The sequence below is a fragment of the Pristiophorus japonicus genome, chromosome 4, assembly GCF_044704955.1.
Source record: "Pristiophorus japonicus isolate sPriJap1 chromosome 4, sPriJap1.hap1, whole genome shotgun sequence".
NCBI classification, from domain to species: Eukaryota; Metazoa; Chordata; class Chondrichthyes; family Pristiophoridae; genus Pristiophorus; species Pristiophorus japonicus.
In genome coordinates, this window is record NC_091980.1 from 658,833 (window position 1) to 675,680 (window position 16,848).

The 16,848-nt window shown below is 50.0% G+C and overlaps 1 protein-coding gene across 1 annotated transcript in view; it reads right to left on the minus strand.

Annotated features, from left to right (window-relative positions):
• Nucleotides 1–16,848, minus strand: part of LOC139261979 (glutamate receptor 1-like) — a 631,175-nt gene that overhangs the window by 385,700 nt on the left and 228,627 nt on the right. Inside the window, exons 3-4 of the mRNA XM_070877138.1 lie at nucleotides 3,217–3,456; nucleotides 1,029–1,213 (exon numbers count right to left, since the gene is read on the minus strand). Of these exons, the coding sequence (XP_070733239.1) occupies nucleotides 1,029–1,213; nucleotides 3,217–3,456 (425 nt within the window). The remainder of the gene's footprint in view (nucleotides 1–1,028; nucleotides 1,214–3,216; nucleotides 3,457–16,848) is intronic.

Sequence of the window (16,848 nt, forward strand, 5' to 3'; positions counted from 1 at the left end):
CACACTCACACACAGACACACACACACACTCACCCACTCATTCACACTCACCCACTCATTCACACACACACACACAGACACACACACACAGACACACACACACACTCACACACACACACACACACTCCACAACACTTCTAATCACAGTTACCCGCCCTGTTCCCATATCCCTTCTAACCCTTCTCCATCCCTCTCTCCAATCTAATGCTCAATGTTGATCCCGAACCCTGGATGTGAAGCCCACAGCCTCACCGCTCGGTGTGTGAAGCGTTTTCTCCTGCTCTCTGTTCCAAATCTCCCCTCACTATGTACCCACCCCCCCCCCGTTCCCCCTTAATTTTTCCCTATTCCTCATCTCTCCCATCTCCTTCGTTTCCACTCCCCCCTCTCTCTCCCCCACCCTCTCCTGCTTCCCCTCTCTCTGTCCCTCTCTCTCCCACTCCCCCACTCTCTCCCCAACTCCCCCTCGCTCTCTCCCACTCCCCCCTCGCTCTCCCACTACCCCCCTCGCCCTCCACACTCTCTCCACACTCCCCCTCTCTCTCTCCTATCTCTCCCAAGCCCCCCCTCTTGCTCCCCCTCTCTCTCCCCCTCTCTCTCTCACGCTCCCCCTCTCTCTCCCCCTCTCGCCCACCTCCCTCTCTCTCCCGCCTCTCTCCCCCTCTCTCTCTCGCTCCCCCACCTCTCTCTCTCTCTGCCCCCTCTCTCTCTCTTGCTCCACCCTTCTCTCTCCCGCTCCCCCTCTCTCTCTCCCTCTCGCCCACCTTCTCTCTCCCCTCTCTCTCTGTCTCTCCCCCTTCCTCTCTCCCACTGTCTCCCTCTCACTCCTCCCCTTCTCTCTCCACCTTCTCCCCCTCTCTCTCTCCCCCCTCCCCTCTCTCTCTCTCCCTCTCCCCTCTCTCCCCCTCCTCTCCCCTCTCTCCCCCCTTCTCTCTCCCACTCTCTCCCTCTCTCTCTCTCCCTCTCTCTCTCTCCCCTCTCACTCCTCCACTCTCTCTCCCCTTCTCGCCCGGTACCACCGGTATTACCTGATTCATGATGGTGTTAAGTTTATCGGCCTCACAGTCGATGATGACCTGCCGATCCTTTCTCTTGTCCAGATCTTTGAAGAGCATCCGATAGCCATCCTCAGTGGTGGTCTCCACACTGACCGCTGTCACCTGCCAGTTCTTCTCTGCGGCCGTATCCAGCACCTTCTGCAGCACCGACAGTCCTGGACAGGATCACAAAGACACCAACGCTCATCAGCATAAGGAGTGTTCGACTGATCCCAGCATGCTCCCCTTCACCACACCTGGGATTCCACAAGATGTTTGTTATAGTTCAAAGCCCTTCCCTTTCAAATCAGTTGTGTTCTTACCCTGAGCATAGGTGAGAAATTTAATACCGAGATAAAATTAGTTGTCCCATGGAAGTACATAGGACAATAAAGACGTTAGGTGCAAATCGTGTCAGTGTAACTGGATCATGTTGTTTGATGAGGGTAGTGCGGTGGATGTGGTGTGTATGGACTTTCACAAGGTCTTTGACAAAGTGTCACAAACAGACTTGTGAGCAATACTGAAGTCTATGGGATTAAAGGGGCAGTGACGGTGTGGATATATTGGCCGAGGGACAGAGCAGGGAGTAGTGGTGAACGGTTGTTTATCAGACTGGAGGGAAGTATACCGTCGCGTCCCCTGGAGGGGTATTGGGACCTAAAAAGTAGTTACATTTATTCTTAAAAGATATCAAAGTGCTACACTTGGTTTCCATTAACGGGGGCTGTACTGACATGTCAGCTCGCCCCAGGATCAATGGCGGAGGGAGCGGAGGTGGTGAGAAAGACTGGAACATGTGGCCAGTGGGAGGAGGAGGGCACCAGGGTTCTCACCAGGGGGCCTTACCCTCCCAGGGTATTCCGACAGCACCTCTCCGGCCTCCCATTCAGTGAGGAGCAGTGTGTTAGACAGCTCCTCATCACCAAGGAGGTGGCCACAGAACTCTGCAACTCCTCCAAACAGTCCTCCAGCCTCACACCAGGACGGCTTAAACACCAGATCCATTTTTCTCACCATGTCCCCATCGTACCTGCCCTGTGTCGTGCCCTATCACTGTGTTCCCCTGGGTGCAACGGTGAAGTGAGAGAGACCACAAAACATCGCAAACTCCATCAATATATGTATGCACAAACACATGTCACATGTCACATTCATTCTAAGCTTGTGCCTGCCACAGTGGAAGAGCTGTCACTGTGTGCGAGGGGTGAGATGTGGGTGTGAGTGTTGGTGGGTAGAGATGGTTGGTGGGTGAGTGCTGGGTGTGTGGTGTTTTGGGCAGTGTGTGATGCTGGTGGTACCGATGGTGGTTATGCAGCATCTGTTGGAGACTTCGCTCACCCTGACCAACCGACTAAGGGGGACCTGCCCTGAGTCCACCTGCTTCAGTCCAGCTCCTTTCCCTATTTGTGCTTCTCCTCGCTGAGGCAGTTGCACAGCCAGCAATGCTGAGACTGAGGTGCTGCCATATCAATCAACCTCCCCTTTAAGTACTGGCAAAAGCCTGTGGCAATGATGTGTTTCGATGAGACTGCACCCGATATTGGTCCACCCTTTGAGTGTAACGCCACTGAGCTCAGCCTTGAAGGCTTGAATTTGCGCTCCAATCATTTTGTTGAGCAGTGAGAACGAATTTTGCGTGCAGTCTAAAGCATTAGCGCCTGGAACTAAATCTCCAACTTTTCTAAAGATTCTCAGGCTATAATGAATGACTAGCCGTCTAATCTTACAGCACATGAGGCCATTGGGCCCATCGAGCCTGCACCGGCTCTGTGACAGAGCGATCTGATCAATCCCACTCCCCTGCTCTCTCCCCACAGCCCCGCACATTTCTCCTTTTTAGTCAGATACCTTTAACAAATCTGTGCTGAATCCCCCCATCAGCTGATGTTTATTCAAGTTCCCAGGCACTCTTTCCCTAATGTCAGATTCTAGTAACTTCCCCATAACTGATGGGCCTGTAGTTACCTGGTTTCCATCTCCCACCCTTCTGACATTAGCACATTTTGGATCTCGCGGCACAATTCCCAAATCAAGAAAGCCTTGACAGATTGTGAAATATTGTTGAGCGCTGGGCGACATTCACTGAGTGAGTGGTCGTGTCTCCTGAGATTACAGCGATCGTTAACTGCGTGGTTGCCCAGAGATTCTACGGAGGACAGGATGAAAGTTTAATTACCACGATCAGCGTCGTAAATGTAGACAAACTTCTGCCACTTGTAGTGTTCGATGAGGCTGAGTAGAGCATTCTGCAAGCCAGGCCTCATCTGGATGACAAACTGGTTGGAGGTGTCGACTGGGAAGCTGGGCGTGATGAAGGAGAGATGCAGGGCTCCACAAAAGGATGTCAGGGTGTTCACCGTCTTTCTGTCGTAAAATCCAAAGATTGCGTAGACCCCTCGGGCAAACAGCGAGCAGACTGCAAAATAGAAACAACAGCGACATCGTGGTCAGTCACACACACACACACACACACACACACACACACACACACACATACACGTTCAGGGACTTCTTTTCAAAAAGCACAAATCTGTTTGGAAATAAAAAGTTTGTCAGAAATCTACAATGAAAACAGTGGATCAGTCAGCATCGTGAGAGAACAATGTTTCAGCGGGCGTCTGGTCAGAACGTGGGCCCAACAACCAAAGTCTAACGACCGAGCGAAGAGAGAACTTTGCAGCTTTGAACAGCAAATTCATTCTCGTGGGGCAATTACGTGTAAAATTATGAGGGGCCTGGTTCGAATGGATAAAGAGGTCAACAACCAGGGAGCACAGATTTAAAGTAATTGTTAGACATGTAGAGGGGATTTGATGGGAAATGTTTTCACCCAGTGGGTGGTTGGGGTCTGGAACTCACGGCCTGAAAGGGTGGTAGAGGCAGAAACCCTCACCACATTTAAACAGTACTTGGATATGCACCTGAAGTGCCGTAACCTACAGGGCTACGGACCGAGAGCGGGAAGGTGGGATTATGCTGGGTGGCTCTTGGTCGGCCGACGCGGACACGATGGGCCGAATGGTCTCCTCCCGTGCGGTAAATTTCTCTCAGTCTATGAGATGTGGTCCAACTTCCACCTGTCACTGATATCCCCTTCCCCCCCCCTCCCTCCCCCCGACCCCAGTGCAGATTCTGAACATTTGGTCTCACACCACACGGATCTCATCTGATCCGCTGCCGGATAAACTGGACAGGTTCCAACTAGTAGGCAACAAACATAAGAACATAAGAAATAGGAGCAGGATTAGGCCATATGGCCCCTCGAGCCTGCTCCATCATTCAATAAGATCATGGCTGATCTGATCATGGACTCAGCTCCACTTCCCTGCCCGCTCCCCATAACCCCTTATCGTTTGAGAAACTGTCTATTTCTGTCTTAAATTTATTTGATTCAGCTTCCACAGCTCTCTGAGGCAGCGAATTCCACAGATTTACAACCCTCTGAGAGAAGAAATTTCTCCTCATCTCAGTTTTAAATGGGCGGCCCCTTATTCTAAGATTGTGCCCTCTAGTTCTAGTCTCCCCCATCAGTGGAAACGTCCTCTCTGCATCCACCTTGTCAAGCCCCCTCATAATCTTATACGTTTCGATAAGATCACCTCTCATTCTTCTGAACTCCAATGAGTAGAGGCCCAACCTGCTCAACCTTTCCTCATAAGTCAACCCCCTCATCTCCGGAATCAACCTAGTGAACCTTCTCTGAACTGCCTCCAAAGCAAGTATATCCTTTCGTAAATATGGAAACCAAAACTGCACGCAGTACTCCAGGTGTGGCCTCACCAATACCCTGTATAACTGTAGCAAGACTTCCCTGCTTTTATACTCCATCCCCTTTGCAATAAAGGCCAAGATTCCATTGGCCTTCCTGATCACTTGCTATATCTGCATACTAACCTTTTGTGTTTCATGCACAAGTACCCCCAGGTCCCGCTGTACTGCAGCACTTTGCAATCTTTCTCCATTTAAATAATAACTTGCTCTTTGATTTTTTTCTGCCAAAGTGCATGACCTCACACTTTCCAACATTATACTCCATCTGCCAAATTTTTTGCCCACTCACTTAGCCTGTCTATGTCCTTTTGCAGATTTTTTGTTACCTCCTCACACATTGCTTTTCCTCCCATCTTTGTATCATCAGCAAACTTGGCTACGTTACACTCGGTCCCTTCTTCCAAGTCGTTAATATAGATTGTAAATAGTTGGGATCTGTAGAATTGACCAATATCTCGCAAAGATTCCAGGTACCTTTCCTCTACAGAGGAGAAGAATCCCTTTCTGGGTTTTAAAATGAGTTTAAAGGGGCAGACGAAGCCTGCGGGGGATAAAAGGGGACGCATTCATGGAGACCCCCCCCCCCCAGTGTTTGGACTCAGAGGAAAGGGAATTCAAAATGGACCTAAATTACAGAAGCCTGAGATCCCCTAAACATCGATGGGAAGGAGCAGATCAATTTTAAGATTCTACAACATTTTGGCTGCGAACAAGAGTTACCAAATACAGGAGGTGGGGCCAAATTCGTGTATTAAAGACCCCAGACTGTCTGGGGGAACTATTCACCCTCTGAGAGATAATCGAATTAGCCAATCAAGCACCATGGAAATCATGGTCAAGAAACTGGACAATTCTAAAACAATGCAAACCCAGTGATCGCACATTCTCACACCCTAATCGAGTTACTGCTGACAAAGGAGACATTTGAAAATCAGTGGACAGAACAGTTTAAACAGAGCCCAAGAGATTTGATGGGAGATAACGGAGCCTTTTTTTGGGGGATATATCTATCCCCCAGTTTTAGCAGAACACAGAAACTAGCAGTACGAGAAGCAGAAAAAACTACCAGAATACAGGAGACTAGCAGAACACAGACTCGAAAGGAACACAGACAGAAACAAGCAGCTGGAGCTGGGGAGTGAAGAAATGGAGTAGTGAAGGAACCTACAAGAAATCGTCAAGAACTGACCGAGCACGAGGCCCACGAAATGGAAGGTTTTCAGCAACCAAATTGACAACCCGGGCCACCACAACCAGCGAAACGACCAACCAAAACCAACTCAGCAAAAACTGAAGAATCGACCTTTATTTCCACTCTACAATCTACTTCTGAACGACCAATGGGTGAGAAATTACCAAAAAGGACTAACTAAAACTATTCCTAACCAAAGAAAGTGGGTACTTACCCCATACATCCAAAACGCAACTTACCGCATCAACGGACGCACCCCAACCGAAGACTACGCAGTCCGAAGTCCTCTCCTCCGTCCGGGGTACGGCTCGCCTAGAAGGCCAAGTGCAGCGAACCCCGAAACCGTGATTCACCGGCAACTGTCTAAAGGGATTGGTGAGCATAGCCCCTGAACCCCCAGAGCTATAACTTAGTTAGTTAGGGGAATTGGGAGGAGGGAGGCTGGGATAACTTGTGTAAATGTATCTGCATTCTCCTCTTTACCCCATTTAGAGTTTAAGCTGTATTCTTTTCCCCACAGGCTGTAATTTGACATTTTATTCAATGTGTTGTACCCCTCAGTGTGTATTGGTCTGTGTGTGTTATTAAAGGTGTGCCATTTACTTCTTTTTAAACACAATAAAGCCATACCTGCTTCCTACCTTGAAACCGATTGTCTGTCCAAGTCTGTCACAGTCCCTTCATAATTCCAGTGTCTAGAACCAAGGGTGTGGGAGCGATTCGGAATCGCTCATATAAGGTCAGAAGGGAAAGCTGACCCCCTGCAAACTACCCCTTACAGATCCCAGCACTGATCCCTGTGGCACCCCGCTAGTTACTGATTGCCAACCTTAGAATGAACCATTTATCCCGACTCTGTTCTCTGGTAGTTAGTCAATCCTCTATCCATGCTAATATATTACCCCCAACCCCATGAACTTTTATCTTGTGCAGTAACCTTTTATGTGGCACCTTGTCAAATGCCTTCTGGAAATCCAAATACACCACATCCACTGGTTCCCCTTTATCCACCCTGTTCGTTACATCCTCAAAGAATTCCAGCAAATTTGTCAAACATAACTTCCCCTTCATAAATGACTTTGCCTGACTTAATTTTGCTTTTCCAAATGTCCTGCGATTGCTTCTTTAATAATGGACTTCAACATTTTCCCAACCACAGATGTTAGGCTAACTGGTCTGTAGTTTCCTGCTTTTTGTCTGCCTCCTTTTTTAAATAGGGGCGTTACATTTGCAGTTTTCCAATCTGCTGGGACCTCCCCAGAATCCAGGGAATTTTGGTAAATTTCATTGGAACATCTGGCTGAGGAAGTCAGACCTGTGGAGCCTGAACACGGCTGAGACCGAAACACTGAGCATCAATCGAATCCAGCTGCTGTCGGTCCCCTGCAGTCAGAATCAGGGGAGTCAGAACGGGGAACAAAGAACAAAGAACAAAGAAATGGCAGACCAATTGAACAAGTACTTTAGTTCGGTATTCACTAAGGAGGACACAAACAACCTTCCGGATATAAAAGGGGTCAGAGGGTCTAGTAAGGAGGAGGAACTGAGGGAAATCCTTATTAGTCGGGAAATTGTGTTGGGGAAATTGATGGGATTGAAGGCCGATAAATCCCCAGGGCCTGATGGACTGCATCCCAGAGTACTTAAGGAGGTGGCCTTGGAAATAGTGGATGCATTGACAGTCATTTTCCAACATTCCATAGACTCTGGATCAGTTCCTATCGAGTGGAGGGTAGCCAATGTAACCCCACTTTTTAAAAAAAGGAGGGAGAGAGATAACAGGGAATTATAGACCGGTCAGCCTGACATCGGTCGTGGGTAAAATGATGGAATCAATTATTAAGGATGTCATAGCAGCGCATTTGGAAAGAGGTGACATGATAGGTCCAAGTCAGCATGGATTTGTGAAAGGGAAATCATGCTTGACAAATCTTCTGGAATTTTTTGAGGATGTTTCCAGTAAAGTGGACAAGGGAGAACCAGTTGATGTGGTATATTTGGACTTTCAGAAGGCATTCGACAAGGTCCCACACAAGAGATTAATGTGCAAAGTTAAAGCACATGAGATTGGGGGTAGTGTGCTGACATGGATTGAGAACTGGTTGTCAGACAGGAAGCAAAGAGTAGGAGTAAATGGGGACTTTTCAGAATGGCAGGCAGTGACTAGTGGGGTACCGCAAGGTTCTGTGCTGGGGCTCCAGCTGTTTACACTGTACATTAATGATTTAGACGAGGGGATTAAATGTAGTATCTCCAAATTTGCGGATGACACTAAGTTGGGTGGCAGTGTGAGCTGCGAGGAGGATGCTATGAGGCTGCAGAGCGACTTGGATAGGTTAGGTGAGTGGGCAAATGCATGGCAGATGAAGTATAATGTGGATAAATGTGAGGTTATCCAATTTGGTGGTAAAAACAGAGAAACAGACTATTATCTGAATGGTGACAGATTAGGAAAAGGGGAGGTGCAAAGAGACCTGGGTGTCATGGTACATCAGTCATTGAAGGTTGGCATGCAGGTACAGCAGGCGGTTAAGAAAGCAAATGGCATGTTGGCCTTCATAGCGAGGGGATTTGAGTACAGGGGCAGGGAGGTGTTGCTACAGTTGTACAGGGCCTTGGTGAGGCCACACCTGGAGTATTGTGTACAGTTTTGGTCTCCTAACCTGAGGAAGGACGTTCTTGCTATTGAGTGAGTGCAGCGAAGGTTCACCAGACTGATTCCTGGGATGGCGGGACTGACCTATCAAGAAAGACTGGATCAACTGGGCTTGTATTCACTGGCGTTCAGAAGAATGAGAGGGGACCTCATAGAAACATTTAAAATTCTGACGGGGTTAGACAGGTTAGATGCAGGAAGAATGTTCCCAATGTTGGGGAAGTCCAGAACCAGGGGACACAGTCTAAGGATAAGGGGTAAGCCATTTAGGACCGAGATGAGGAGAAACTTCTTCACCCAGAGAGTGGTGAACCTGTGGAATTCTCTACCACAGAAAGTAGTTGAGGCCAATTCACTAAATATATTCAAAAAGGAGTTAGATGAAGTCCTTACTACTAGGGGGATCAAGGGGTATGGCGAGAAAGCAGGAATGGGGTACTGAAGTTGCATGTTCAGCCATGAACTCATTGAATGGCGGTGCAGACTCGAAGGGCCGAATGGCCTACTCCTGCACCTATTTTCTATGTTTCTATGTTTCTGTGTTTCTAGTCAGTGCTCTATTAACTATTTATTCCAGTGTGAAATGATTGAAGATAGCTGTGTTAGCGATTCGAGTCTGTGTGTGATTCATAAAAAATATACAGTGAAATTTACAGCACGGAAGGAGGCCATTCGGCCCATCGTGTCCGTGCCGGCCGACAAAGAGCTACTCAGCCTAATCCCACTTTCCAGCTCTCGGTCCGTAGCCCTGTAGGTTACGGCACTTCAGGTGCACATCCAAGTACTGTTTAAATGTGGTGAGGGTTTCTGCCTCTACCACCCTTTCAGGCCGTGAGTTCCAGACCCCCACCACCCTCTGGGTGAAGACATTTCCCCTCAAATCCCCTCTACACCTCCCCCCAATTACTTTAAATCCATGCCCCCTGGTTATTGACCCGCCTGCTGAGGGAAACAGGTCCGAACTGTCGAGCTGAATTGTTGATTTGAACCCTGGTGCAACCAAGCAGGAAAATGTATCTAACCAATCCTTCACTCAGACTATGGGCAGAACAACCTCCCCTTTGATTTTATTCAGGCGGTTTAGTGTTGGACACACATCGAACTCTGGTTATGGAAAGGTGAAGGTTGGAATATGGCCTCTCAGATTGGCAGTCCCAGCACATCAACATCTTCCATATAACCATCCCATATCTTGCACTGCTCGGGACCGAGGCGAGGGTTTGCTGCAGGTTCAGGTCAAAGACACATTAATCATTCGTCACTCCCCACAGCACGGCCAAATAACTGAGTCGTTTCACAACTCACTTCCCTTAAAATCTCAACCTTGTTGTTCTATCACAAGATTGACCCGAAACATGTCGCACGGCACGAGAGAGCAGGCAGAACCAAACGCAGATTGGGTGACTGCCTTGCGGCACACCTCCGTTCAATCTGCAAGCGTGACCCCGAGATTCTGTTAACAGTCTGCCCCACTCGCATTCTGTCCTCGGTCTCCCACACGGTTCCAATAAAGTCCAACGCGAGCTCCAGGAACACACCTCATCGTTCGATCTGGCATTTTACAGCCTTTGGGACTCAACATCCTGTTCAACAATTTCACATCATAACCATCGCTCCCTTTTTCCAGATAGCAGGTGATCACTCTACTGTTCATTTAATATCTCTGCCTTCCACCTCATCACAGGAAACCAGGAGAACACCCCTGCTCTTCCTTAAAATAGAGCCACGGATCTTTTACACCCACTCGAGAGGGCAGGGGGGGCCTTGGTTTAACGTCTCATGCAAGACTGTCCCTCTGACAGTGTGGCACTCCCTCAGTACTGCCCCTCCGACAGTGCGGCGCTCCCTCAGTACTGCCCCTCCGACAGTGCGGCGCTCCCTCAATACTGCCCCTCCGACAGTGCAGCACTCCTTCAGTACTGCCCCTCTGACAGTGCGGAGCTCCCTCAGTACTGCCCCTCTGACAGTGCGGCGCTCCCTCAGTACTGCCCCTCCGACAGTGCAGCACTCCCTCAGTACTGCCCCCTGACAGTGCGGCACTCCCTCAGTACTGCCCCTCCGACAGTGCGGCGCTCCCTCAGTACTGCTCCTCCGACAGTGCACCACCTCCTCAGTACTGCCCCCTGACAGTGCAGCACTCCCTCAGTACTGCCCCTCCGACAGTGCGGCGCTCCCTCAGTACTGCCCCTCCGACAGTGCGGCGCTCCCTCAGTACTGCTCCTCCGACAGTGCAGCACTCCCTCAGTACTGCCCCTCCGACAGTGCGGTGCTCCCTCAGTACTGCCCCTCCGACAGTGCAGCACTCCCTCAGTACTGCCCCTCCGACAGTGTGGCATTCCCTCAGTACTGCCCCTCCGACAGTGCGGCGCTCCCTCAGTACTGCCCCTCCGACAGTGCAGCACTCCCTCAGTACTGCCCCTCCGACAGTGCGGCACTCCCTCAGTACTGCCCCTCCGACAGTGCAGAGCTCCCTCAGTACTTCACTGGCAGTGTCAGCCAGAGTTCTGTGCTCGAGTCGCTGGAGTGTGGGGGCTTGAACCCCCCCAACTGCTGACTCAGAGGCGAGAGAGTGCTGCCCACTGAGCCCTGGCCGACACTCAGCCGTGAGAGCGTCTCCCTATGGAAACAAGCAGAAGCAGAGATGAAGAAAGCACTCGTCTCTCCAACGGGGAGCTGTGTCCCGGTCACACCCACGGGTGCTCCACCCACACGGACTGAGTCCCGAGTCCCGAGTTCTGGACCTGAGCAGGTGGCTTGGTCTAAATCACAGTGACCAAACTCCCAGCCAACAGCTCTACGTTTATCATCCATCTCACACTGTGTTGCTGCATTGCCTGGCGCTCTGTCCCTGTGTCCCGACCCCTCACCGTGGGAATGTGATTGGTTGAGTGTTTCACTCTCACTCTGGTTAATATGCAGCTGTCCCCATCCTGTCACTGCCCAGCTTCACAATCACTGGCTCCGTCAGGAACACTGCGTGGTGATCAGCTTTTACCAAAGTTGGGTGGAAACCAGCTTTGGATCGGAATTCTGACCCGGAGTCCGGTTTTGCAAAAATACAATCGAATCAGCCTTCGGGACAGCGGTGCAATGTAATGGAACCTTACAACAACAACTTGTGTTTATATAGCGCCTTTAACATAGTAAAACGTCCCAAGGTGTTTCACAGGAGTGTTGTGAGACAAAGATTTGACAGCGAGACACATAAGGAGAAATTAGAACAGACTTGGTCAAAGAGGGAGGTTTTAAGGAGCGTCTTAAAGGAGGAAATAGAGCTAGAGAGATGGAGAGGTTTAGGGAGGGAGTTCCAGAGCTTGGGGCCCAGGCAACAGAAGGCACGGCCACCGATGGTGGAGCGATTATAATCAGGGATGGTCAAGAGAGCAGAATTGGAAGAGCGCAGACATCTCGAGGGGTTGTGGGGCTGGAGGAGGTTACAGAGATAGGGAGGGGCGAAAGCCATGGAGGGATTTGTAAACATGAATGAGAATTTGGAAATCAAGGCGTTGCTTAACTGGGAGCCAATATAGGTCAGCGAGCACAGGGGTGATGGGTGAGTGGGATTCGGTGTGAGTTAGGACACAGGCAGCCGAGTTTTGGATGATCTTGAGTTTACGTCGGGTAGAATGTGGGAACCCAGCAGGGAGTGTGTTGGAGGAGTCAAGTCTAGAGGTAACAAAAGCATGGATGAGGGCTTCAGCAGCAGATGAGCTGAGGTAGGGGCGGAGGCGGGCGATGTTACGGAGGTGGAAGCAGGCGGTGGATATGTGGTCAGAAGCTCATTTCATGGTCAAATATGACACCAAGGCTGCGAACAGTTAGGGTTAGGGTTACCTAACAACACCCCTGTTTCAAGTACAGTGCAACCCTTTCGGGGTTACACAGGGCTCACTGGTAGCACCCTCGTCTCAGAAGACCTTCTGAAGTCCCAATCCAGAGACTCGAGCACACTGCTCTAGGCTGACACTCCCTATGTAGTCATTTCTTCTAACATTCCCTTCTTTGGCTCAGTGCAGATTAATGTCAGATCACGCTTCTGTGAAGTGATTTGAACAATTTATAGAATCATACAGCAGAGAACTAGGCCATTCGGCCCATCGTGCCTGTGCCGGCTCTGTGACAGAGCGATCCACTCAGTCCCACTCACCCAGCCCTTGCCCCACAGCCCTGTAAATATTCCCCCTTCAGTATTTATCCAATTCCCGGTTTGAAAGTTACTATTGAATCTGCTCCCACCGCCCTTTCAGGCAGCACGTTCCCGATCACAACAACTCGCTGCGTAAACACATTCTCCTCATCTCCCCCTCGGATTCTTTTCTCTGCATAAAGACCGCTATAAATGTAAGTTGTGGTTGGACTTGGCAGGATGCGTCTATTCTTAACTCACTGAATTTATATTTATGACTGTCTGTTTTTCTCTCAAATCTCTCTATCTGTGCTGTCACTCGCATTATACTTTAATTCCGTGATTCACTGGGGGCATGCACTCTCTCCCACTCTGCTCTTCCTGAATATTAATGGCTTCATTCATATCCAATCCTATCCTCTATCTATATCTACCTCACCACCACTTCTCTCGACCCTCCAAGGTCTCGAAATTGTCATCCTCCCTGTCTGACAGCCAGTTCTGGATAAGCAGAATTTTTCTCCAATTAAATATTGGGAAGACCGAAGCCATTGTCTTTGGTCCCCGATACAAACTGCGTTCATGAGCCACTGAATCCATCCCTCTCCCTTCGAGCCTGCACCATCATTCAAGAAGATCATGGTTGATCATTCCCTCAGTACCCCTTTCCTGCTTTCTCTCCATACCTCTTGATCCCTTTCGCCGTAAGGGCCATATCTAACTTCCTCTTGAAAAATCCAACGAACTGGCATCAACAACTCTCTGCGGTAGGGAATTCCACAGGTTAACAACTCTCTGAGTGAAGAAGTTTCTCCTCATCTCGGTCCTAAATGGCCTACCCCTTATCCTTGGACTGTGTCCCCTGGTTCTGGACTTCCCCAACATTGGGAACATTCTACCCGCATCTAACCTGTCCAGTCCCGTCAGAATTTTATATGTTTCTATGAGATCCCCTCTCATTCTTCGAAACTCCAGTGAATAAAGGCCCTGTTGATGCAGTCTCTCCTCATATGTCAGTCCTGCCATCCCGGGAATCAGTCTGGTGAACCTTCGCTGCACTCCCTCAATAGCAAGAATGTCCTTCCTCAGATTAGAGACCAAAACTGAACACAATATTCCAGGTGAGGCCTCACTAAGGCCCTGTACAGCTGCAGTAAAACCTCCCTGCTCCTATACTCAAATCCCCTAGCTATGAAGGCCAACATACCATTTGCCTTCTTCACCGCCTGCTGTACCTGCATGCCAACCTTCAATGACTGATGTACAATGACCCTGAAATGAGTTTCCAGCCACATATCTGCAGAATAACTAAAACCGCCTTTTTCCACCTCTGTAACATCGCCAGCCTCCGCCCCTGCCTTAAGCTCTTCTGCTGCTGAAACCCTCATCCATGCTTTTGTTACCTCTAGACTTGACTCCTCCAACCTATTCCTGGCTGGCCTCCCATATTCTACCCTACGTAAACTAGAGGTGATCCAAAACTCGACTGCCCGTGTCCTAGCTCGCACCGAGTCCCGCTCACCCATCACCCCCTGTGCTCGCTGCCCCGTGTCCTAACTCGCACCGAGTCCCGCTCACCCATCACCCCCTGTGCTCACTGCCCCGTGTCCTAACTCGCACCGAGTCCCGCTCACCCATCACCCCCTGTGCTCACTGCCCCGTGTCCTAACTCGCACCGAGTCCTGCTCACCCATCACCACCTGTGCTCGCTGACCTACATTGGCTCCCGGTTAAACAATGCCTTGATTTCAAAATTCTCATCCTTATTTACAAATCACTCCATGGCCCCTCCCTATCTCTTTTATCTTTTTCAGCCTCACAATCCCACAAGATGTCTGCACTCCTCAAATTCTGGCCTCTCGAACATCCCTGATTATAATCGCTCCACCATCGGTGGCCGTGCCTTAAGTTGCCTGGGCCCCAAGCTCTGGAACTCCCTCCCTAAACCTCTCCGCCTCTCTACCTCTCTATCCTCCTTTAAGACACTCATTAAAACCTTCCTCTTTAAACAAGCTTTTGATCATCTGCCTTAATTTCTTCTGTGGTTCGGTGTCAAATTTATCAGTTTGTCTGTTACACTGCTGTGAAGCGCCTCGGGACATTTTACTACGTTAAAGGCACTTTATAAATAAAGGTTATTATTATTACCCATCCATTTGCTGATGCATCCACTCTACATTCAGTCATTCCCGTGCTATTACAGGCCCTCCGGGTACCAGTCTTCCCACAGTGTAATGGTCCAATCATCCCGTTCTGACCTCGGCCCTCCAATGTGCCAGTGAAACTCCTTTTTTCAGATCCTCTGAACGAGTGTCTTGGCCCCGCCCCTCCCAGTCACTCTTCTTCTCGCGTCTTTCTTGACCACAAGAGCGGGTCAGAGGCTGGGTATTCTGGGGCAAGTGTCTCACCTCCTGATTCCCCAAAGCCTTTCCACCATCTGCAAGACACAAGTCAGGAGTGTGATGGAACACTCCCCACTTGCCTGGATGGTGCAGCTCCAACACTCGAGAAGCTCGACACCATCCAGGACAAAGCAGCCACTTGATTGGCCCCCCATCCACCACCTTCAACACTCACTCCCTCCACCACCGGCGCCCCCTGGCTGCAGTGTGTACCATCTACAAGATGCACTGCAGCAACTCGCCAAGGCTTCTTCGGCAGCACCTCCCAAACCCGCGACTTCTACCACCTAGAAGGACAAGGGCAGCAGGCGCATGGGAACACCACCACCTCCACGTTCCCCTCCCAGTCACACACCATCCTGACTGGGAAATATATCGGCCGTTACTTCATCGTCGCTGGGTCACAATCCTGGAACTCCCTCCCTAACAGCACTGTGGGAGCACCTTCACCACACGGACTGCAGCGGTTCAAGAAGGCGGCTCACCACCACCTTCTCAAGGGGCAATTAGGGACGGGCAATAAATGCCGGCCTTGCCAGCGACGCCCACATCCCCAGAATGAATTTAGAAAAAAAATCTCCACTGGCCTCAAGTGGGATTTCCACATCTCAATCATCACCACTGGCCCAGCAAAGCTTCAGCCCCCTCCCGATCTCTTTAATCTCCTCCAGCCTTACAACTGTCCGAGATATCTGCATGCTTCCAATTCTGGGCTCTTGCACATCCCTGATTGTAACTGCTTCATCGGTGGCTGTGCCATCAATCACTTGGGCCCTAAGCTCTGGAACTCTGTCCCTGAACCTCTCCGCCTCCCTCTCCTTCATTAAGTCGCTCCTTAAAACCTACCTCTTTGTCCGAATATCTCATGAGGATCGGTGTTAAATTTTCTTTGATAATGCTCCTGTGAAGTGTCAGAGACAGGGAGGGGCGAGGGCCATGGAGGGATCTGTAAACAAGGATGAGAATTTTGAAATCGAGATGTTGCTTAAAGGGGAGCCAATATAGGTCAGCGAGCACAGGGGGTGTTGGGTGAATGGGACTTGGTGCGAGTTAGATTTGATTTGAGGTGTCTACTATATATGGTCTCTGAGCCATACAGGATCCGCAAGATTCTGCAAATTCCCTGGGAGGACAGACACACCAACCTTAACATCCTCGACCAGGCCAACATCCCCAGCATCAAAGCACTGACCACACTCGGCCAGCTCCGCTGGGCGGGCCACATTGGGCCTGACACAAGACTCCCTAAGCAAGTGCTCTACTCGGAACTCCTACATGGTAAGCGAACCCCAGGTGGGCAGAGGAAATGTTACAAGGACACCCTCAAAGCCTCCCTGATAAAGTGCAACATCCCCACTGATACCTGGGAGTCCCTGGCCCAAGATCGCCCTAAGTGGAGGAAGTGCATCCGGGAGGGCGCTGAGCACCTCGAGTCTCATCACTGAGAACATGCAGAAAACAAGCGCAGGCAGCGGAAGGAGCGTGCGGCAAACCAGACTCCCCACCCACCCTTTCCTTCAACCACTGTCTGTCCCACCTGTGACAGAGACTGTAATTCCCGTATTGGACTGTACAGTCACCTGAGAACTCACTGTTAGAGTGGAAGCAAGTCTTCCTCGATTCCGAGGGGCTTTCTATGATGATGGAATTAGAACACAGGC